We start from the raw sequence: 23163 nt of genomic DNA, 5'->3' as shown, positions 1-23163 counted from the left end.
GGGGGACGCCTGCCTGAGCCCACCCCCCGGCCCCCGTTCCCCCCGCTGCTCTCTGCAGACATGCGCCCCTCCCAGCCCTACGGAGGGCCTGATGGATGCACCCCGGGCCCAGAGTCCAGCGCCCTGATCTCTGCCACTAGGATGAGTCTGATGGGGCAGGGGTGGGGTGGGTGGGGAAGATCAATGGTCTTGTCAGAGCCTCTCTGCCAGCGTCTCAGGAAAGCTTGACCTTGGTGCTGCTTGTCAGAGGAAATGGTTTCGTCCCTCTTTTTTTTTTTTTTTTTTTTTGCTTTTTGGGTCACACCTGGCGATGCACAGGGGTTACTCCTGGCGGTGCAGTTACTCCTGGTGGTGCTCAGGGAACCAGATGGGATGCTGGGAATCGAACCCGGGTCGGCCGCGTGCAAGGCAAACGCCCTCCCCACTGTGCTATCGCTCCAGCCCCACGTCCCTGCTTTTAATGCAAACATTTTACCAAAAAGCGAATGAAAACTGCAGAGTTAGATATTAACTGGTGTTTTTTGGGGGCCCAGTTTTTTGGGGGGGCTGGAGCGATAGCACAGCGGGTAGGGCGTTCGCCTTACAAGCGGCCAACATGGCCGACCCGAGTTCGATTCCTCCGCCCCTCTCGGAGAGCCCGGCAAGCTACCGAGAGTATTCGATATGCCAGACACAGTAACAACAAAGTCTCCAATGGAGACGTTACTGGGCCCGCTCGAGCAAATCGACGATCAACGGGAGGGCCTTTACCTTACCTTTTTTGGGGGAAGGTATTTGGGCTCTTAGGGTGAATCCCTGTGGGAAAGTGAAAGCTCTTCCCATCACTGTCAGCCCGGAACCCTCCCCGTGGTTATAGGACCCGCGTGTCAGTGAGGCCCCCGGTGAAGACTCAGCCGGGAGGGAGGGTCCTTTGGCTGGATGGTGGGGACCACACCCAGTCACGCTCAGGGCTTCTTGCTGGCTCTGTGCTCAGGGACCACTCCTGGGGGCGCTCAGGGGACCCCACGTGGTGCTGGGGAGTGGACCCAGGCCAGTGCCTCACCCACTGTGCCATCTCATTGGACCCAAGGAAAGGCACTTTTTTTTTTCTTTTTGGGTCACACCCAGCAATGCACAGGGGTTACTCCTGGCTCTGCACTCAGGAATTACTCCTGGCGGTGCTCAGGGGACCATATGGGATGCTGGGAATCGAACTCATGTCGGCCGCATGCAAGAGAAACGCCCTACCCGTTGTGCTATTGCTCCAGCCCCGGAAAGGTACATTTTTATGGGAACCAGCAACAATAAAAACCTTGTATTTTGGGCCACCCCAGGCTTCTGCATTCGAAGCCTGTTCGCAGCCATTGAGCATCTCTTGGGCCCAGGAAAATCACTTTTCTTCTTTGTGTTTGGGTCCACACCCAGCTCAGGGCCTGCTCCAGGCTCTGTGCGTAGGGATCGCCCCTGGGGTGCTGGAGATCGCACCCATACTGACCACATGCAAGGCCCGCGCCCAGCCTGCCGTGCTGTCTCTGGCCCCCCGGGATCACTTCTGGGATAACCTGGGGTTTTTCTAGGGACGACACAGAGTGGCCTAGGGCCAGCACCAGCGCCTGCTCCCATGTGCGGTCAGCTGAGCGCACAACTCAAATGTGGTTGCTTGGTCTTTCTCCACCCACGGCCACGGCTTGAGCGTCTCCGACGTGGCTCCGGGGCCTGCCTGCTGGTCCCGTCCCCGGAAAGGCTGGGAGTGGCCCCAGTTCACAAGCCGGAAGCACTCACCCTGACAGCAGCCCCGGCCCGCACCTGCAGCTGCCGTCTGGGTCCAGCCGCAGGTGGACGTGGTCTCGGGGGAGCTGGTGTGGCCCACATGCCGTGACCCATGCACAGGGGCAACCCTCAGACAGGGCATCCCAGGAAGTCACCTCAGTGCTCCCGGGAGCACCCCGTCCTCTCTCAACAGCTGACCTGGGACGGCCTCGCCCCTGCCCAGCACTGCCCGGAGGAGCCCCTGAACCCCTGGTACCAACTCGGGAGGAGAGTGCAGTGGGCAGCGTACATGATGGCCGAAAAGTCATCCTCCACCAGGACCACGCTAGCTGCCTCCTTGCTCACGTCCGTGCCCGTCTGTCCCATGGCAATGCCGATATCTGCCGACTTCAGGGCCACGGCGTCGTTCACCCCGTCCCCTGTCATGGCCACGACGGCGCCCGACGCCTGCAGGGCCTGCGTGGGGAGAGGTGCGGATGGGGTCTGCAGCCCACCCCAGGTGGACAGCCCTGCCTGTGTGGGTACTGCCCACGTCCTGACTCGACCTCCCTGGGGACGCTGTGCGGCTGGGACTAAGGCAGGAGCATGGGCCAGGCCCCACCTTGACTTCCGGTACCAGCACTGCCCACTCAGGCTGGCATGGCCACGGGCCCCGCTCCCGTGAACAGGCGCTGGGTGCGTGCAGCTCTGGGACCAAACCCCGGCACCCACAGGCACGTAAGACCACAACCAAGGTGGGACCCGGACCCTGGGCGAGGTCCCACCCACTCTGAGAAATGAGCAGGGGCTGGAGCGAGAGCACAGTGGGGCGGGCATTGGCCTTGCATGCGGCTGGCCTGGGTTCGATCCCCGGTACCCCATATGGCCTCCCGAGCACCGCCAGGAGTGATTCCTGAGCGCAAAGCCAGGAGGAGCCCCTGAGCATCGCCGGTGGGACCCAAAGAGCCAAAAGTCAAAAAGGAAGCAGGGGCCAGAACACAGCTCGGGAGCGGGGCCCGGAGGCGGCTCAGTGAGTGGCCGGGGGTCCATCCCTGGGTCACCCGGTGCCCAGGCGCTGCAGGAGCGACCCTGAGCACTCGGGCCGCGTGAGTCCTCACCTTGATGATCTTGAGCTTGTGCTTGGGGCTGGTCCTGAAGAACACAGACACCTGGAGACGCGGAGAGTGTCAGGCAGGGCAGAGCCGAGTGCCCGCCTGCGCCCGCCAGGGTCCTCCCGCCTACGCCCCAACGGGGCGAGGACTCGCCTTCCCCACGCGCTCCGCCAGCTGCTGCTTCTCCATGGCCTCCACCTCTTCCCCCGACAGTGCGTCCAGCTGCCCAGAGCACAGGCCGATGGTCCTCCCTGGGCCAGAGAATCCACTGAGGGCCACGCCAATCCGCTGAGGACCACGCCAGGCCTGGCCGTGCCCACCAGCCCCGCCTGTCGGCTCCAGGGCAGTGCAGGGGCAGAGCCGGGTGAGCAGCCCTGACTGCCTCTTACCGGGAACCGGGCACCTGGCTGGCCTGTCCCCTCCTCCTCCCCCCGCTCCTCCAGAGTGCCAGACAGGAGGCAGCGCCCCTCAGGGACATGGCGGGGAGGCAGGAGGGTGGTCAGCGGAGGAGGGTCCGAGGGTCCGTGACTTGTGGGCACCCCCTGCTGGTCCCCTGCCTGCCCCCCTGTCTGCCCCCTTCTTGCCCCTCCTCACCCCTGCCCGCCCCCTGCTCATCCACCGCCCACCTATGGCCAAGGCTGTCTCCAGGGCGTCCCCCGTGATCATCTTCACGGCCACCCCGGACTCAGTGAGCACCTGCACAGCCTCCTTGACACCGGCCCGTGGGGGGTCGATGATGCCCACGAGTCCCAGGAAGGTCAGTCTGCCCAGCTCGGGCCCCGAGGCCAGCGCCAGCACTGGGGAGAGAGAGGGGGTTCTCGGGCCTGACCCCCGGGCTCCTCCCAGCTACTGGGGGAGGGCTTGGCTGGTTCTCCGGCTCAGGACAACCAGGGAAGACCCCTCCACCCGCCAGGCTCTGTGTCCACCCCTGACCCACCGGGTCCACATCCACCCTCCCCGCTGGACTCTGTCCACCCCCACCGGGCTCTGCGTCGATTCTTCCCACCCGCTGGACCGCGTCCACCCCCGCCCGCCCAGCTCTGCGTCATCCCTCCCACCGCTGGCTGCCCCCAGACTCGGGGCCCTCGGCGTGGGGGCCGCGCCGCCCGGCCCGCACTGACCGCGCAGGCCCAGCGAGCCCATCCGTCTCTCCTCCTGCAGGCAGCCGGCGCGCTGCTGGGGGGTCAGCGGCAGGGGGAGGCCCCCGTGGTTGTACGTGGCGCAGCAGCGCATCACCTCCTCCAGGGCGCCCTTCATGAAGTACACATCCTCCCCGTCCTGCCGACAGGTGGTCACGTCACCGGGGAGCTCTCCAAGGTGGGGCCACGTCATCCGCCCCCTCGGGACGGGTGAGAGGCTCCCAGGGCTGGTGGGGGCCAACGCGGCCACCAAAGGAGGCAGCGGGCCTCAGAGCCACGCCCCTAACCACGCCCGGCCAGGCCAGAAGCCACGCCCAGACACGCCCACACGGGGGTCAGAGCCACGCCCCGACCACGCCCCCAGCCTGTACTCACCTGACCCTGCATGGCTCAGAGCCACGCCCAGCCATGCCCTACATGGCTGAGCCACGCCCGGCCACGCCCCCACACGGGCTGGAAGCCACGCCCAGACCACGCCCCATCCTGGATCCAGACACGCCCCTACATGGGCTGGAAGCCACACCCTGACCACGCCCCATGCTGGACCCAGACACGCCCCTACATGGGCTGGAAGCCACGCCCTGACCACGCCCCATGCTGGACCCAGACACGCCCCTACATGGGCTGGAAGCCACGCCCTGACCACGCCCCATGCTGGACCCAGACACGCCCCTACATGGGCTGGAAGCCACGCCCTGACCACGCTCCATGCTGGACCCAGACACGCCCCTACATGGGCTGGAAGCCACGCCCAGACCATGCCCCATGCTGGACCCAGACACGCCCCTACATGGGCTGGAAGCCACGCCCAGACCATGCCCCATCCTGGACCCAGACACGCCCCTACATGGGCTGGAAGCCACGCCCTGACCACGCCCCATCCTGGACCCAGACAGCCCCTACATGGGCTGGAAGCCACGCCCCGACCACGCCCCCACTCTGGACTCACCTAACCCTGCATGGCTCAGAGCCACGCCCAGCCACGCCCCCAGCCAGAGCTCAGCCACGCCCCCAGCCCGGGCTCAAGGCCGGACTCCGGACAGGCGTCCAGCCTTGCTCTCCAGGGAGCACCCCTGTGCTCCTTCATCTCAGCCACGTGAAGTCCCTTGGGCACAGGCCAGCGGCGCCCCGAGTCCGTGGGGAGGCTGGGAGCCCCGAGCCGAGGGTGCTAGCCGCCCTGTGGCCCAGCTGAGTCTCCCCGCAAAGTGCCGGGTGGGGTCAGGATGGTCAAGTTGGCCACGGTTCCCCCCGCCCCTCCTGCCGCCCAAGGCTCTCCAGTCGCTGCGCCTGAGCTCTGCTTTATCTGCGGGCCACGGGAGCTGACCCTCATCACCGAGTTTGGGGGCTATGGCCTTGGGCCATGCGGGGATCACTCTGCAGGAAAGGGAAGTCAGCCCACCCTGGCAGAGAAGAACTTCAGGAGGAGACGACGGTGAGGAGGAATAGTTTTATTGAGGAAGGGGGAGACGGAGAGGGAGAGCACGGGGCGCAGAGAACCCCTCACTTGCTTGTTTTGGGGCCACACCTGGCAGTGCTCGGGGTTACTCCTGCCTCTGAGCTCAGGGAAAGCCCCTCCCCACTGTGCCGTGACCCGGGCCCAAGCCCTCGCCTCTGCTGCGGCCCTTACAGGCCGTTCCCCACTGCTTGGGCTCGGGCTCGTGCAGGGGAAGTCTGGGGCAAGGGCGGGGCTTGAGCTTTGGGTTTTTTTTCATCTTATCTCAGGGTCTCTGGCGCCAGCTGGTCCCTCCCCTTGGCACCCCTACTCCTGGTCTGCAGAGGGCCCTGCCCGCCTGGACTGGGCTGGCAACGCTTCCCCTTCAGACCTGATCTGGGAAAGCTGATTTCCATGACGCTCCCGGGAAGGCCGAGGGGTCCAGCAGGTGGACGGCAGAGCCGCCCGTCAGGGCTGCCCCCACTCCTGCGCCCACGACAGACACTGAAGGTTCTTGGGGAGAACATCCTACTTCTCTCTAAGCTGGGACCCGCAGGCCGCTCGGCGAGCCCTGGAACACTCAGACCCTGAGGGAGAAGCCTCTCGGGCCTGACTGATCACAGACAGGGAAAACGCTTGAAAAACTAGTTTTGCTCTTCCCCGAACTGTAGCAAACTGGAGAAGCCCAGAGCACTGAGAAAGGGAGAGCCCAGGCCCAGCCTCGTTCGTCCTGCCCCGGCGCACGGAGCACGCAGCCTGTCTGAGCCCCCGCCACGGCCGAGTAGAGGCCACGGAAGATGGACAGAGGGAGCGGGGGTGGGTGGACGCTGCGTCCTGGGCTGGAGGCCTGGCGGGGCGGCCTGTGATTCCCTCCCCCGCCACCCATCAGCCGCGCCTGTCTGAGCACTGTCCCTGGCCTTGGCACTCCAGGGCTGAGCCATGTCAGGACCTGCTCACCTCACTCCTGAGAGGCGTTACCTCTTTTTTTTTCCTTTTTGGGTCACACCCAGAGATGCACAGGGGTTACTCCTGGTTCATGCACTCAGGAATCACCCCTGGCGGTGCTCAGGGGACCATATGGGATGCTGGGAGTCGAACCTGGGTCTGCCGCGTGCAAGGCAAACGCCCTCCCCGCTGTGCTACTGCTCCAGCCCCGACGCGTTATCTCTTACCCCGGGACCCGCTCACCTCACTCCGGGGGCTGCACAGCACCGCCATCCACTTCTGCTCGGAGCTGAACGGAATCTCCTTCTTCCTCACGTAGGAATCTTTGACGTCACTCAAGTCCATCTGGGTGAGGGCGGGCCGGGTGCAGTGAGCTGGGGGCGCCCGTGTCCCCCCACGCGGACCCTCACTCTGCCCCCGGCCCGCCCAGCATCCTGCTCCCAGAAGGGACACTGGAGTTTCCATATGCGGGGCCACACCCAGAGGGCCAGGAGTGTGGGGTGCGAGGGTCGGGTGCAGGGACGATTGGGGGTGTGGGAAGCGGGGGCCTGGAGGGGACACAGGAGGAAGTCCCGAGGGGCAGCCGTGAGGGAGGGACCAAGGGGCACCCAGTCTGGAGGGCGGGGCCGGCTGGGGTGTCCGGCTCCCCAGGACGTGTCCAGGGTAGCATGACCACTGTGCCCTGTCCCCTGCACAGGTGGGGCCCGACGGCGGGACTTGGGGGGCACACTGTGGGGATTCACTCCATCTCTCTCCCACGCTCCAGCCAGCTCCAAGCTCGAGGGGGTCTGCAGAACTTTCTAGAGCCAGCAGCCCCTCGGAGACTCTCTCGCTCCCGGTGCAGACTGCCAGGACCCACCTTCATGGCCAGCGCCAGGAGGGCACCCTCGGTGGGCTGGCCCAGCACCGTGTCCTGGCTGATGGTGGCGTTGTTGGCCACGCAGCCCGCCTGGAAGGGGACAGACGTCAGGATGGCAGGTGCCGGGCCATGGGTCTCCGAGCAGAGCTGGGCACACGTGTGGGCGCCGCTGCTGCAGGCACTCAAGGTGGGGTGGTGGGAGGATACGGGTTTCCCCCGGGCCACTGACGGGCGCCCGCCCGTGGGAGGCAGGAGGCAGGCGCTGGGCCCGAGGGAGCAGCCCGGCCCCCCTGGGAGCTGCCCCAGGGACGGCCTCGAGTGTGGACACGGCTTGCTCTTTCCCAACCGGCCGCTCGCCTCCCGGGCTCACGGCGAGGCCTCTGCGCCCATACCTGCCCACATGAACCTCGAAGCCAGCAGTGCGACCCCCGCCAGGGCCACGGGCCCGGACATACAAGCTCAGCACATGCCATGGCTCCCCGCTGCCCGCCACACGCCCGCTCTGGGCTGTCCCCGGGTCACCGCCTGTCCTGACAAACTGCTGCTCTTTCCTGTCTGGGTCTCGGACCCGAGCCGGCAGGGTGCGGCCTGGCGCCCGAGGGTCTCTGCAGCGCCCGTGGCCACGGCAGGCTCTGGGGGGCGCTCGGCGCCAGTGAAGGAGGGGGACGGGGGGTTGTGGTTTTGCCGACATGCATGGGGCGCCCGACTCACCTCCACCAGCTTCCCCACCGACACGTTGGCGAAGGCCTTGAGGACCTCACGCGTGGGCAGGAGACACACAGTGCCCGCGCCGTTGTAGCCAACGCCGCTCACCTGCAGAAGCAGTGACATGAGAGCCTGTCCGAGCAGCGGGCACTGCGGGCCAAGGCTGGGCCCTGTCACAGCTGATGGACACCAGCAGAGGCGCAACGGGCGGGCGTGCTCCCGGCCAGGTCCCCCGGGGTGCCCTTGGCTGCTCTCGGCCGGGGCCTTGTTTCAGGGCTCCGGGCTGACTCCTGACTCTGCTCAGGAATCGCTCCTGGCGGACTTGGGAGCCATATGGGGTGGCGGGGCTCGAACCCTGGGCCAGCTGTGTGCAAGGCAAATGCCCTCCCCGCTGTACTGTTGTTCCGGCCCCTCTTCCTAATTGCTTTCTAGAAGATTCCATGTGCAGGATGGAGGGCACGCCGTGGCCTCAGAGTGGTGGAATCCGCACGACTCACCTCGGCGTGGAGCCCATCTGACGTCACCAGCTGGGTGACGGTCATCTTGTTGGCGGTCAGCGTCCCCGTCTTGTCGGAGCAGATGACATTGCAGCAGCCTGGTTTGTGAGGAGAGGGAGTGACCCCCGCCCCCAGCCCCACCCGAGAGCCCTCGGGCCCGACACCAGGGCCTGCCAGCCTCACCCAGCGTCTCCACGACGGGCAGCTTCTTCACGATGACCCTCTTCTTGGACATCCGCAGCACCCCGAGCACCAGCGTCACCGTGACGACGATGGGCAGGCCCTCGGGGATGGCGGCCACCGCCAGGCTGGACAGGAAGGGACAGGCCGCCCTGACCCTCACCTCAGGGTCCCACCAGTCGCTCTGAGGCAGCCCTAGCCTGCGGGGGAAGCCTCTGGGCTCGTGTCCCACCCCACGGTCAGTGCCCTTCCCTGCCCCCATGGCCACGTGCACATGAGCAGAGCGGCAAGTGGGGGACCCGCCCGTGCAGCTGGGCAGTCTCTGCTCTAGCAGGGCCAGACCAAGCCACGCCTACACACCCCCGCAGGGACCCTGGGGGCCTCCGTCCTGAGCGTGGCTGTGTGGCTTGGGGTCACCTGGCGGTGCTCAGGGCTGACCGCTGGCTCTGTTTGTCCCGATCCCTCCTGGCGGTGGCTGGTGGGACCCCATGGGTCCCGGGATCAAACTGGGTCGGCGGCACATGAGGCGAGGGCCTTCCCTCCTGCACAGCCCCCAGGCCCGAACCCCAGTTTCTCTTGGTGCAGATGCTTCCGGGGCCAGACAAGGCAGGAGCAGCCCTGTGGCAGCCCTGCTTGGTGTGACCGGCACGTCCGCCCACTCTGCGCCCTGCTGGCCTTCCCGCGACGGCCTTCCTGTGGGCGCTGTGCCTGAGGAAACACCGGAGGACCCTTTCTTCCTCGAACCCCCTCCCCACCCTGGCCTGGCCCGCGTGCTGACAGGGAGGTGGCCTAGTCGGAGGACGGTCGGGGGCACGTTGGGTGCTGTGGGGGGAGCCAGGCGTGGGCACGGGCAGCAGCTGTGGGCTTTCATGCCCGCCTGCACTGTGTAGAGATTGGCAACAGTGAGGCCTGGCCCCAGCCAGCTCCTGCCCACCCCGGGGCCATCCCCAGACAGCCTGAGGGCCTGGCCCCGCGGGTGGCCCGCCCAGGGAGAGAGGTGCCACTCCCGCCCACCCTGCACGGCTTTCAGACTCGGGGGCAGAAGGGCCGAGCGCAGGGGAGAACCAGCCTGCGTGCAGCGCCCGGTGCTGGGGTACCAACGCCAGCACCACCCAGCCCGGGCCCTGCACCGGGGCCCAAACACCAAGAATGAAAACGGGAGAAAGCTCTGGTCTTGGGATCAGAGACATGCAGCGTATGAGGGCGGCTGTCACCTGGGACAATGGGCCATTCAGCGGCGAGTTTCGCAAGCCTGCGCCTGGCCAGCTCGCTGGGCAAACATTTGCAGAGGGTCCCCACCCCACAGGAGGGCGGAGGTGAGTGAGCTGCCACCCCTGGGATGTTTTCACAGCCGTAAAGAACTTAAGCTGCGCACTAATAAAGATTAGAAAGGGCGGGCGGGCACACCCAGACAGCCCAACACCTGACGCTCCGGGGGCCGCGCTCGCCCTTGGAGGACGATTCCCAGTGCTGGTCTTGGAGCCTGTCCCCTTGCACGGCTCAGTAAGGGAGCACAGAAAGCTCCGGGCCCCGAGTGGAGCACACCTCCCGCTCGCCCGCCTCCCGGGGCTGGGCTGGGGTCGGGGCGCAGGGGCCCTGGTCGCTCGCTGGAAACAGGCTCTTGGCTTGTCCCTGCTGCTACCCCAACCTCCGGGCACCCCCCGTGCCCTTCTCGGGGGCTCTGCTGCGGCTGAGGCCCAGTTCGGGGTGCCCTGAGGAGCAGGTAGCACTCTCCACTCGTGGGGAGGACACCAGTGTGCCAGATGGACTCTCCCGGACCCTCAGGTCTCAGGACCCCCTCCGGCCACTGGGCTTCAGCCCTGCCTGGCCCCTGTGCAGACAGGCACTGCCAGCTTCCTGGGGGCTCCGAGGCTTCGTGCGTGGGGGGCGCTGCGCTCCTCTCTCCAGGGACCTCACGTGCCCATCTCCGCCGCCCTGAGCTAAAGGAGGGGCCACACTGCTCCCCTCCCATCCCGCACCCCTTGGGTTCTGGAAGACTCTGGAACCTTCTCTGCACTTGCTCTGCAGCGCCCCCTGCTGGCCCCGGAACTCAGGCCCCCTGGTGGTCTGTGGCCTCAATAGCTAGGTGAGGTCCCCATGGCGGCCTGTGAGCTGGGCGGTGGGGTTTCTGCAGCTGTGAGCCCCCAACTCAGCGTGGAGAGAGACACAAGCAGCCCCGTGACGGCCAGTCGGAGGGTGAACTGGGGGTGGGGGGGCTGGGGTCCTGCCCCTCCTCGAGGCCAGGCACCCTGTGGGCTGGTTTTGGTGCTCCCGGAGGCTGGGGAGAACCGGGCCACCGTGCGCCCCCTGCCCGGGTCACAGGGGGACACGGCCTGTCAGTGTTCAGGCCGGCTCTGGGGACTGGGCGGGTTTGAGGCTAGTCTGGGGTTAGGGGGCCGCCGTGTCCAGCTCCAACCCTGCCCTTGCCTGTCCTCAAGGCCAGGGAGTTGCACGGACACACACATGCATGCACACGCACAACACGCAACACACATTTACACGCCTATGCTCACATGCACACGGGCATGGAAACACACACGTGCACACACATTCACACAAGGCACCCGCATACAAGACACGGGCACATATATGCACACGCATGTGCTGTGTACACTTTTACGTGCACACACGTGCACAGAAATGGGCACACACGTGCACTAATACACACTTAGAGTTGACTGGAACATGTGCGGCCGTGCACTCACTCGCACGTGTTCCCACAGCATCAACTCCGCCACCCACTCAGCACACGCACTCCCGCTCCCCGCGTTCTCGGGCCTGCTGGAGGCGGCTGTGGTCGCCGGAACCCGCCCTGCTCCCCGGGAGGAGCCCCCCTTTACTGCAGCGGCTGGGGCTGTCTGCCGGGTGGGCTGGCGGCTTCGTGCGGGTGTCCTGGTGCCCGCGTCCGGCTCGGCTTTCTGCCCTCCCCCGAGCTGCAGGTCCTTTCTCCCGCCTCTGACTGTGGCTGCCTGTGCATGGGGCCTTGCGGCCGTGTGGGGGCTTGTGGCCGTGTGTGGGGGCTTGTGGCCGTGTGTGGGGGCTTGTGGCTGTGTGAGGGGCTTGTGGCCATGCGTGGGGGCTCGTGGCCCTGTGGGGGCTTGTGGCCGTGACAGCATCTGTCCAGCCGAGGCTGTGAGGTGCGTCCCCACTGCCCCTGCGGCCCTCCCATGGGCCACGTGGCCACCCTGCCTGACTTCTTGCTCTTGGCAGATGCCCCGAGGGCAGCCAGGCTGTCTCGTGTCTCTGTGCCACATCCCTGGCATCCCCGCCTGCCAGGTGACTCATGTCTGGCTCTCTCCTGCCTCTGGGCAGTGGCATTTGCATGCATCTGGGTCTGACGTGTGGGGGCCATGCGCCGATGTGAGTGGACGGACGTTAGTATCACATGTCATGGCAAGGGGCCACCGTCCAGGGGTCCCAGGCCAGGCCATCACATCACCCTGGGGCTGAGCAGACCGCCACGTCCTGCAGCTCACTGGCCCTTCCCTGTGAGCCCGGGGCTCCGTCCCCTCACCTGCCACTGAGGTGGTCATGTACCAGCTGCGCCACCGCTCAGCGCCAGGCCCCAGGGTGGACACTGCTCAGACCCCCCTGAGTGGCCACTGGTCTCAAAGCCACGTGGCTCCTAGGACTGCCCCTGCTGTGGGGCTCAGTGACGCCTCTCGTCCTCCCGTCACCCCTGAAACGAGGAGGGCTGGGGGGTCTCGCGCTAGTGACGGGGTGGGGGCAGGAGGTGGACACACAGCCCCCCCAGCATACACACCGTGTCCCTCCAGCCGTCCCCCGTCTCCACAGGGGGGCCCAGCAGGGTTGGGCCCGCAGACGCACCCCAGGCCTCTGCAGTCTGTGACACTGGGATCCTCACCCCCTGGGCCTCCTCCCCAGGCCCCCGCGGGAGGGTCCCGGCCCTTACCTGACCCCGACCGTGAACATACTGAGCAGCGGCTTCCCCTGCAGCCAGCCGACAAGCACGATGAGCCCTGGGGAGAGACGCCGTGAGCGCAGTGACACATTCTTCCCGGGGTTTGGTTTTGGGGTTTGTTTCTGGGCTACATGTGGTGGTGCTCAGGGCTGACTCCTGGCTCTGTGCTCACTCCCGGGGGGCTGGAGAGATAGCACAGCGGGGAGGGCATTTGCCTTGCACACAGCCGACCCGGGTTCGAGTCCCAGCATCCATAGGGTCCCCTGAGCACCACCAGGAGTAGCTCCTGAGTGCAGAGCCAGGAGGAACCTCTGTGCATTGCCGGGTGTGACCCAAAAAGAAAAAAAAAAGATTCACTCCTGGTGAGACTCGGGGTGCCGGGATGAAAGCCGGGTTGTGGGCCTGCAGAGCACACAACGCACCCCGAGACTCCCTCCAGGCCCTTCTCTTGAGTCCGAAGCCTGGCTACTGGCAGGTAACATGCCTCTGCCCACGGGCCATGCAGAGCTGCGGCAGGCGAGAGGGGGACCTGGATCCCACGGTTCCGGCCACTGCTCTAACCAGCAACGGCTCAGGCGGTGGACCACATGGGCCCCTGCGGCTGCAGAGCTGCCCGGCTGTCAGGCAACCCCAAGACTGGCAGAGGTTGGCGGTGCCCTCCGGCTGCTGTGCACGACTCCCGTGGTCTTGGCCACCGCCCCCCACGATGCTTCAGAGTTTCCCCGGGAAGGGGCTGAAAGGCCAGGGTTCACTGTGGCAGAGGGGATGTGGGGGTGGGGGCGAGCCCCCCTCCTGGCTCCGGGGCAGGGCAGAGTTGGGGTGCGGGAGAGAACACAGGGCTCAGGCACTTGTCCTACACACAGCATTCGATACTCGGCACTGTGGATGGTCCCCAAGTACAGTTCGGAGTGATCCCTGAGCACAGAGCCTGGAGTCGGTGCTGAGCACCTTGGGGTGTGACCCATAAGACAAAAAGACCAAGGGAAGAGAGCAGCAGTGACCCTCGTGGGCAAGCGAACTGGGTCAGGGCACGCTGCCGGAGCGGGCATTCGGAAAGCAGATGAGGAATTGGATGTGGGAAGGGGTGGCAGGGAGGAAAGGGACAGCTGTCTGTGCCCGGCATGGCCCTGGGTGCCAGGGCACAGCACTGGAACTGCTCGCTAGCTCTGCCAAGCTGGAAGGCTGGAGAGGAATCCCCGCCCCCTCCTCAGGGAGACTCCTACACATCCTGAAAAACCCCTCCTGAAAAACCCATGTTAATGTCGCCTCCTCCTGGGAGCTTCTCAGCCCTCTCTAGCAAGACTGACTGTGACCTTCCCATGGCACGTGTGTTCTGGTGTCTCCTGTTCTCCTGCCGCCCCTCAACGAGGAGAGGCTGTGTCTGACTCTCCGGAGGGATGCCAGCTCCTAACCCTGGGTCTGATCTGCCTGGCACACTAAACAGTTCACGGCCTGGTGGCTGGCACGGGAGAACTCTCCCTGCCCCGCCGCCTGCCTGACCCAAGGTGCCGTCTGCCTCCTGCGTGCCCTGGCCAGTGGTTTGCTGGTCTGCTCCCGGACCCCTGAGGCTTGGGTGAAGGCACAGCGTGAAGCCACGGCTGCAGACAGGGGGGGGGGGGGGGCACGTGGAGGCCCTGCCACGCCGAGGGGAGACCTCAGTTTACGTCTGCAGCACCAGGAGGGCACTGGCTGGTGTGTGGCCAGCACTAAGGGGCTTTAGCCCCTGACACAGACCGCCAAAAGGCCAAGCAGCTGACATGCGGCCGGGTGTATCACCGAACTACATTTCCCAGTGTCCTTTGCAGCTGGGTCATGTGACTCCTTACGACCAATCAAGAACCAGTCACCGGGAAGGGGCCACTGTGACCCACTTCGCCCAGCCTCGCCCGGGTTCCCACCCGGCCTCTCCCCTGCACGCACCGATGATGCCGAACGAGAAGAGCGTGAGCTGCTTCCCCAGTTTGTCCATGCTCTTCTGTAGGGGGGTCTTGGGGGTCTGAAAGAAGAACGGGGTGAGGACAGGCCCGCAGAGCCCCGGGGTCGCCCGCCTTGCTCATACTTGAGCGAGTGACAGTTACAGGGGACACGCATGTGAGAATTCACTGTCCTCCGGCTCAAGATTTTCCCACGTGCTCTGGGTGCGAGCTGAACCAAGAATTCCCATGAGGGCTGGAGTGATAGCATGGCGGGGAGGACATTTGCCTTGCTTGTGGCCAACCGGGTTCGATTCCCGGCATCCCATATGGTCCCTGAGCTCCACCAGGAGTGATTCCTGAGCCAGGAGTAACCCCTGAGCATCGCCAGGTGTTACCCAAAAATACAAAACAATTCCTGCGTAAGTTCGGAAACAAAACGTTTGCATGCACATTCCCAGGCCCCCAGGGGCCTCGCACCAGGGCGCTGGTACCGCCAGCCCGGAAAGATCTAGAAGAACCCCAACCCCAGCTTGTGGGCAAGCAGGGACCCCGGGCACCCACCTCTTCAGCCTGCATCATCTTGAACACTTCTCCGAACTGAGACTTCTCCCCGGTGCCAATCACGACCCCCTGGCAGGAGAGACGGTGAGGCAGCCGGGTGACCGCAGGCGGGGGGGTGGGCGGGGGGTCCAGCCCAGCCAGCCTGGCCATCTTACCTGCCCCTTCCCGCACTGCACCAGGGTCCCCATGAAGACGATGTTGTTCAGGCTGCTAAGGGCCCCCTCGCCCGGCAGCGGGGCGTCTGTCTTCCCGCAGGGCTCAGCTTCCCCCGTAAAGCTGGACTCGTCCACCAGGAGGTCCGTGACCTGGGGAGCCGAGGGGGAGCCCGACGGATTGGGTACTGCCATGTTGCCTGGCAACGGGATGCCATCAAGGCCCACCCACCCCAGGGGAGTGTCAGGGGTGGGGGAGGTGCCTCCAGGGACCACACACAGGGAAGGCCTCAAGTGGGTCTTGGCTCCAGGAGTGACCCCTGAGCAGAGCAGGGTGTGGCCTCCCCCAGGTACAATGTAGTAAAAATAATGGGTCAGTCCTGGGAGGGGGCTGGAGGCTGGCTGAGGGTTGCTGGTTTGGGTGTGTGTGTTTTTCATGTTTCACTTACACCTAGCTGTACCCAGGGCTTTCTTCTGGCTCTGTGCTCAGAATCACTCCTGGTGGACTCGGGGCACCCTGTGAGGTGCTGGGGGTTGAGCCCAGGTGAACTGTGCCCCAGGCAGTACCCTACCCACTGCGCTCTCTCTTTGACCCCTCTTGGCTGAGTGTAAGCTGCCGAGCTGCTCCCTGGCCCCAGGGAGAGACGCGCTGGGAGGGCAGGGGGCCGGAGGGGGCTGCAAAGCTCTGTCTGATCCTGAGTGGGTAGTGGTGGGCGCTGTCCCGGGTGCTGAACCACGGGCGCGAGAGTTCCCCGCACTTGGGAGCACTCAGTGAGGGCCGGAACTTTAATGGGGGGGGCATGGCAGAGCCAGGACGCCGCCCTCAGAACACAGGGGCAGGAGGGGTGGGGCAGGGGCTGTGCATGGGAGACACACTTGACACTTCAGCCCAACTCTGAGGGCACCCGAGGGCCGCTGCCGTTTAGGGCTGAAGCTACTTTGTGAGTTTAAAGGAAAGGGCCAGTCTCCCCCCAATTCTGTGTCTGTGGGGCTGGAGCGATAGCACAGCGGGTAGGGTGTTTGCCTCGCACGCGGCTGACCCGGGTTCGATTCCCAGCATCCCATAGGGTCCCCCGAGCACCGCCAGGAGTGATTCCTCAGTGCAAAGCCAGGAGTAACCCCTGAGCATCGCCGGGTGTGACCCAAAAAGCAAAAAAAATAAATAAAATTCTGTTTCCGTGCCGAGGCTGAGCCTGCGCCCTCGCCTCTGAGCCCCGTCTGCAGGTTCCCGCGCTGTTCCGCCACGCCGGTACACGGCACGCGGGCACCTCGGCCCTGCCCCTGCCCACTGCACCGAGACGGGGGCTGCGCCCTCTGTGAAGTGAGAGGAGTGGGGCGCTGCTCCAGCTGAGGTGCTGGCCTCCGAGTCCCGTGACTTCTCTGAGGGCAGCGGGGGTGGCAGGGGGTGGGGGCATTCTCACAGGGAGGAACCAGGGTGCGTGTGTGCGTGCGTGTGTGAATGTGTGAAAGTGAATGTGCATGTGTGTGTGTGAACATGCATATGTGAGTGTGTGTGCAAGTGTGTGTGAATGTGTGAGTGTGAGAATGTGAGTGTGCATGTGTATGTGTACCAGGAGTGAATGTGTGTGTGAGTGCAGGTGAGAGTGTGAGTGTGTGCGAGGATTTATCCAAAGCCTTCCCTGAGCCTCCTTTCCGGAGCTTTTCTGAGTCTCTAAGTCCCCCAGCCGGGCCCTAATCGCCGAACCATCCCCTGAATGAACAAAGCCGCTGATTGTGCGCGGAGCTAACCACCCCCAGGCTTACTGCAAGCAAATCCTCCCCTCCGCCCTCTGGGGCAGCTGAGGGAAGTGGGGAGAAGGACACCAGGGGCAGGAGGAGGGGTTTGGCCCAAACATGGTTCCAAAGCAGTGGGAAGCCGGAGAGACCCTCAGAGCCGCCTTCTGAAGCTGCCTCAGGCTGCGCGCCAGGAGCAGTGAGGGGAAACGCGGCTCTCCCCTGACAGGGCAGATCCCCAGGAGAGCAGATCCCCCAGAGAGTAGATCCCCGACTGAGCAGATCTCCTGGAGAGCAGATCCCCAACAGATCAGATCCCCAGGAACAGATCCCCAACAGAGTAGATCCCCGAGAGCAGATCCCCAGAGAACAGATCCCTGGAGAGCAGATCCCCAAACAGAGCGGATCCCCTGACAGCAGATTCCCCAATAGAGCAGATCCCCAATAGATCTGATCCCCAACAGAGCAGATCCCCAGAGAACAGATACCCAACAGAGTAGATCCCTGGAGAGCAGATCCCCAGAGATCAGATCCCTGGAGAGCAGATCCCCCAAAAGAGCAGATCCCTGGAGAGCCAATCTCCAACAGAGAAGATCCCCCAGAGAGAGATCCCCGGAATGCAGATGCCCAGAGAACAGATGTCCCAGAGAGCAGATCCCCTGGAGAGCAGATCCCTGACAGAGCAGATCCCGGAGAGCAGACCCCACAGCAGGTCAGGAGCGGGTCTGGGAAAGGTGGCACCTCTGCCAGAGCTGAGGGATTGGAGGCCCCCGGGTCACAGGGTGCATGAAGGGGAGCCCCAGGGCCACAGTGGACTCAGGGCCACTGACTGCCCGCATCCAGGCTCCACTCTGGAGCTGGGACCCCCACAGCGGAGGAGGAGCCAGTTACTCCTGAGGGAGGCGTATCTAGAGGTTGTGCCTCTGTGAGGGGTGAGGCGGGGAGCTTAGGAGGGCGGAGGGCAGGGAGTCTGCCCAGGCAGGGCTGGAGCTGGGCACCCAGGCCGGGGAGCGTTTCTGGGAAGCCTTGACGGACTGACTTCTGCCCCCATCCTCTGAGCCTCAGGCCTGGCCTGCGTCCCCTGAAGCACCTCTCCCCGCTTCCCCACCCCACTGGGCTCAGTTTGCCATGGTGGTTGCTTCAGCTAGGAAATCACGCAAGTTCGTGCAGAAATGAGGGTCACTGGTGGAATATGGCTGTGCTCACGGCTTGCTCCGTCACTTGGGGGGTGTGTGTGGGAGGGAGAGAGACAGAGACAGAAGAGAGACAGAGACAGAGGGAGAGAGACGAGGAAGCGGGATAGAGGGAGAGAGAGGGAGAAAGAGAGACAGAGACAGAGAGAGAGGAGGGAGCGGGAGGGAGGGAGAGAGGCAGAGAGAGGGGAGGGAGCTGCAGAGACCGTCTTGCATGTGGTCTAACTGTTCACTCCCCTGCCCTGAGCCCCACCAGGAGTGAGCGTAGGGCCAGGAGTCGGCCCTGATTGTGGAGCCCTGGGGAGAGACGCAGGAGAGAGGGAAGACAGAGACGAGAGGGAGGAGGAGGAGGAGAGGAAGGGCAGCAGGGAGAGGGGGGGAGAGCTGGTCGCCAGCCACCCTGTGCGCGGCCCCCCGCCAGGCAGGGACACTCACCTCGGTGAGCCGGATGTCGGCAGGGACGCGGTCTCCGATGGCCAGGGACACGACGTCTCCGGGGACCAGGTCTCGAGCCAGCACGTGCTGGAGTTTCCCGTCTCTGATGCTGCATCGGAAATGGGTGCCCTCTGGGACCACTGGCTTCAGGGGCAAGACGCCCCCTCAGCCCCGGCACTTGGGGAGGTGTGAGGTTGCTGGGGAACCCGGGCCTAGCCTGTGTGTGTGACGTGTGTGCATGTGCATTTGTGCATGCAGGCATGTATATGCACTGAGGGTGCAGGTGTGCATGCATACGTGTGTGCATGTGTTTGGCGTGTGCCCACATGCGTGTGTGTGATGTGTGCGCGTGCATGTGTGTCCAGCTTACCAATTGCATTCGGGAGGCACCAGCTTCGTCAGCTCCTCGAGAGACTTCTCCGACCTGTACTCCTGCCGGAACCACACCAAACACTGAGGGTGAGACCCGCTGGGCTGCCCTCACCTGAGTTGGGGACCTCGGGGCGACAAATACGCACCTGGACGAAGGCTACGGTGACCACGATCAGCACGGCCTAGAGGGGACGGCGGGGGCGTCAGGGCTCAGCACATGAACTGAGTGTGCTGTGCAGGGGTGCAGGGAAGAGCAGCCTCGTCCCAGAGAGCAGAAAACCCAGCCCCGGGCCCGCCACTGTGTGTGGGGAAGCCTTCTAGAATGTTCTGTGGATCCTGCAGGGTGGCCATCGTGCCCCTGAGCTGCCTTTTCACGCCACAACATGCCATCCCTGTTCTACTGTCCTGGAAGCAGCCAGCCCAGCCTGCGAGTTGGGGTCTCGAGCATCAGGGGACCCTGTGGGCCTGGAGACTGCACCCAGGCCTGGTGCGTGGCACCGTCTCAGGAGAGTATGGGGGGGGGGGGAAGGTAGCCTACATGGCAGTGCTCCGGGGCACGATGGAACCTGGTCTCCCGCACAGAAAGCACATGCCCCAGCCTCGTCCACCTCCCCGGGCCCCAACAAGGTCATATGGGAAGGTCTGGGGTTGGGTGAAGACCCTCAGTATCACACACGGGAGGCAGGAGACCCCATGGGGTCTGGGCGAGGGGCATCCAGACACACCCACCCTGGGGGCATGAGGGTGCAGCCCCGTGGGGGTCCAGCCAGGGATGGCAGGTGACCCTCCTCACACCCCTCTCCAGGGCCGTGGGTTTGCATCTCGCTATGGGTTTGCGTCTGGCTGTGGGTGTGCATCTGTTGTGGGTTTGCGTCTGGTTGTGGGTTTGCGTCTGGCTGTGTGTGTGCGTCTGGCTGTGGGTGTGTGTCTGGCTATGGGTTTGCATCTGCTCTGGGTTTGCATCTGCTCTGGGTTTGCATCTCACTGTGTGTGTGCGTCTGGCTGTGGGTGTGCGTCTGTTGTGGGTGTGTGCCTGGCTCCCCAGGCCAGCTCTCACCATGGCGATGCTGACGGCGTCCTCGTACTCTTCCGTGAGCACGCTCACCAGGGCCGAAGCCAGCAGCAGCAGGATCAGCGGGTTCTTAAACTGGAAGGCAGGAGCGTGCCCGGCTGCCCTCTCGGCCCTGGCCCCCTGCCTGAGCCCCCCCACCCCCCATGTCGCTGCCAAGACACCGGCCGCTCCCACGCCCGGCTCCTGGCAGCCCAGCCCTCACGATGCCCCGAGCAGGGCTGCTCTCTGCCCACTGCGGCCTGCAGCCCTGGCAAGGACGGGCCCCTCTACCACACCTGCCCCCAATCTCTGTGTCACTGGCAACAGCCTGTCCCTGCCTGGGGGCGCCCTGCAGCCCTCCTGAGAGCTTCCAGACGCTCCCGGGACCCTTGCTTGTCTTCGCCTTCTGCCCTCGTGTCTTTGACAGGGCCGGGCGAGCACTGCACTGAGAGCACGGCCCAAGATCAGTGCGGGCGGGAGCTTCATGTCAGCTGAGCTGTGGGCCAGGAGAGGCTCGCTGGGCCCCATTCCCAGCACCATTGCTGCAGCCTGCCAGCTCGGACCTCGCAACATGGCATCTGCAGGCCCTTCCTAAAAGTGCGCCCCCCCCCCCAGCTTCCCGAACAGCCCTCGGGGACCCCCTGCCCCCAGCCTCCCACCCGCCCAGGCGCTGTTTGTCCCTGGGCATGGCACAAAGGGCAGTGGGCAGTGGGTGTCCGGGCTCTGGTCGCCCTTTGACGAGCAGCGTGAAGACTTCTGCACCCGACTTCCGCCTCCTTCCGCCCATTCCCAGGCTCCACACAGACGCACAGAAACAGTCCTGGGTCACTGACCATCCCTGGGTGCCTGCAGGCAGGGTGGGGGGAGGGAGGGCTGGCGGGCCCCTCGTGGCTGACCTGGGCTTGAGCCCCAGCACCTCATTTGCTCCCCAAACCGCTGCAGTGAACCCTCAGCGCAAAGCCAAGAGTCAGCCCTGAGCACTGCCAGGGGCATCCCCCCCCCCAAGGGGTCAGTGAGCAACGCTGGGCAGGAAGGTTGGAGAATGACCCACCCGGGAGGCAGGTGAAGACCGAGGCCAGCCTCACCCAGGGGGATCGGAGCAGGGCACCGTGCATTGGGGGGTCTGTGCCCGCTGCTCATACGCCCGCAGGGCCTCTCCTGCCCACCCCCTCTCACCCTGGCACCAAGCCTGCCTCCCGCAAAACACAGGACCCCTCAGGCCTGTCCTGGGTCTGCATGGGAAGACGGAGGCCAAGAGGTGAGAACAGGCTCAGCCTCCGACCGCCACAATGCGGGCAGGGGTCGCGGGGGGCGGGTGTGGGTGCTGAGGGGTCATGGGGCAGGGGCCCCGGGCGGGTGCGCGTGCTGAGGGTCGGCGAGCCGGGAGGAGGGGTGCCCGGTGCGGGCCAGGACAGGAGGGGTGCAGCCCCGGCCCTCCAGAGCGAGGTGAGCTACGAGAGGAGAGCGGGTGCAGGTGGCAGGCGCCCTGCGGGAGGAGGGGTCCCCCGGGGCGGAGGGCCGCCGCCTTCCCCGGACTCCAGCTCCCAGGAACTCCCACCTCGCGGGCATTCCCAGAAGCTTCTGGGCCGCCCGCAGCCAAAGGCAGGTGCGCCCGGAGTGGGCGGGCTGCTGCCGCCCGGAGCTCTGATTGGCCAATCAAGACCTCCAGGAACCAGCCGGGTGCAAAGGGCCGGAGGAGACCCCCGCCGCGGTCCAAGGATGGGGGGGGGGGCTTCTGAGCTGCGGCTGGCAGCAGGGAGGGCCAGGCCGGGCACCACGGGCCCAGCCCTGCCTCAGTAGGGGACCCGCGCCCCTGCACTCATGCCGGCCAGGTGCGGGCCGCGGGTCGGGCCAGGTGCGGGAGGGCTCCCGCTTCCCACGTGTCGGGGGCAGCGATGCCGCCCAGGTCCTCCGCCCACCGCGGGCCGGTGTCGGGGTCCACGCCCGGGCGCGGCCGGGACACCTGGGTCAATATTGGGAGAGCGGCCGCCCCGCCCTGCGCACGCACCTGGTCCAGGTATTTCCTCCACACGGGCTCCGCGTGGTCGGCCACGAACTCGTTCCAGCCGTGGGCTTTCCTGCGCTGGACCACCGAGAACTCGGACAGCCCCGCCTGGAGGTCCACCTGGGAGGCAGGTGAAGACCGCGGTCAGCCTCGGCCCAGGAGGACCAGGGGGGCGGGTCACGGCAGCCAGTGGTGACAAACAGCCCTGCGGCAGAGGGGGAGTTTCCTCAGAGACCCCCAGGCAGCGGGGAGAAGCGCGGAGACCTGAGCGCCCTGCCCTCCCCCCACCTGCCCAAGAGCTGCTCTGCCCTGCCTGCAGGAGAACATAGCCAGGAAGCAGGCCAGGGAGCACCGCGGGGAGCACAATGTGGGGAGCACGGAGAGGTGAGCACAGCAAGGGGAGCACGGACTCCGGGGACTCAGGGCCGTGCCTTTCCTCTTTTTCTAAGCAAGCCGGCCTTGAGCTGGGGAGACAGCGCAGGGGCTGAGGCCTGGCGATGCTCACAGACCCCGGCTTGATCCCCACACCCGCCACCTCAGGTCCCCTGAGCCCCCTGGGAGTGGTCGCCGCGTGCAGCGTCCGGAGTCAGCCCCAGCACGGCGGGTGTGGCCCCAAAACTAAAACTCCGAAACCAATTTCTTTGTGTTTGTTTTTGTTTTGCTGCCACCCCTGGCGATGCTCAGGGAGCACTTAGGGAACACTGCGAGCAGTGCTCGGGGGGCCATATGGGACGCTGGGGATGGACCCCAGGTCAACCGCATGCTGGGGAAATGCCCTCCCCGCGGTACGACCGCTTCAGACCCCAAACATTTTCATTTGAAAAAGGCGTCGGGAGCACACCGTGATGCGGCTATGGGAGAGGCCTTTGAGAGGCCTGGAAGGTTCCACAGGCAGAGCACGCGCCCAGCAGGTCCCAGGCATCTGCCCTCCCGCTGAGGGCCATGGGAGCGCCCCCGCTCCCCCAGCGGCCAGGGCTGAAGCAGCCCGTCAGGGCTCAGCTACCCAGATGGGGTCCAGAGTAGGACCCTGAGCAGGGTGGGGTGCGGGGGGGCTCCTGCCTGGGTGGAGTGCGGGGCAGGGCTTCCCTTTCGCAGGGCGAGCAGGCCCTGGACGGGGCAGGTCATGCTGTGCTGAAGCATCCAGGCCCGAGCTCCTGGCCAGTGTCTCATCATGGACATAGTGCCTGGGGTCCCACAGTGGGGACCTCGGAAAGGCGCATGAAAG

General features: G+C 65.3%; 1 protein-coding gene across 1 annotated transcript in view; it reads right to left on the bottom strand.

Moving 5' to 3' along the window:
* ATP2C2 (ATPase secretory pathway Ca2+ transporting 2) overlaps positions 1–23163 on the bottom strand; it is a 31381-nt gene that overhangs the window by 1813 nt on the left and 6405 nt on the right. Inside the window, exons 3-21 of the mRNA XM_056136148.1 lie at positions 21942–22058; positions 19940–20029; positions 19029–19064; positions 18881–18942; positions 18511–18619; positions 15152–15301; positions 14997–15065; positions 14440–14515; positions 12511–12577; positions 8601–8725; positions 8418–8515; positions 7927–8028; positions 7216–7305; positions 6600–6701; positions 3962–4118; positions 3467–3637; positions 2994–3091; positions 2847–2897; positions 2039–2205 (exon numbers count right to left, since the gene is read on the bottom strand). Coding sequence (XP_055992123.1) covers positions 2039–2205; positions 2847–2897; positions 2994–3091; positions 3467–3637; positions 3962–4118; positions 6600–6701; positions 7216–7305; positions 7927–8028; positions 8418–8515; positions 8601–8725; positions 12511–12577; positions 14440–14515; positions 14997–15065; positions 15152–15301; positions 18511–18619; positions 18881–18942; positions 19029–19064; positions 19940–20029; positions 21942–22058 — 1937 coding nt within the window. The remainder of the gene's footprint in view (positions 1–2038; positions 2206–2846; positions 2898–2993; positions 3092–3466; positions 3638–3961; positions 4119–6599; positions 6702–7215; positions 7306–7926; positions 8029–8417; positions 8516–8600; positions 8726–12510; positions 12578–14439; positions 14516–14996; positions 15066–15151; positions 15302–18510; positions 18620–18880; positions 18943–19028; positions 19065–19939; positions 20030–21941; positions 22059–23163) is intronic.

Source organism: Sorex fumeus, unplaced genomic scaffold (assembly GCF_029834395.1).
Source record: "Sorex fumeus unplaced genomic scaffold, SorFum_2.1 ptg000122l, whole genome shotgun sequence".
Taxonomy (NCBI): domain Eukaryota; kingdom Metazoa; phylum Chordata; class Mammalia; order Eulipotyphla; family Soricidae; genus Sorex; species Sorex fumeus.
Note: the sequence above shows the minus strand (reverse complement) of the source record. Positions and strands in the feature narration are given on the sequence as shown.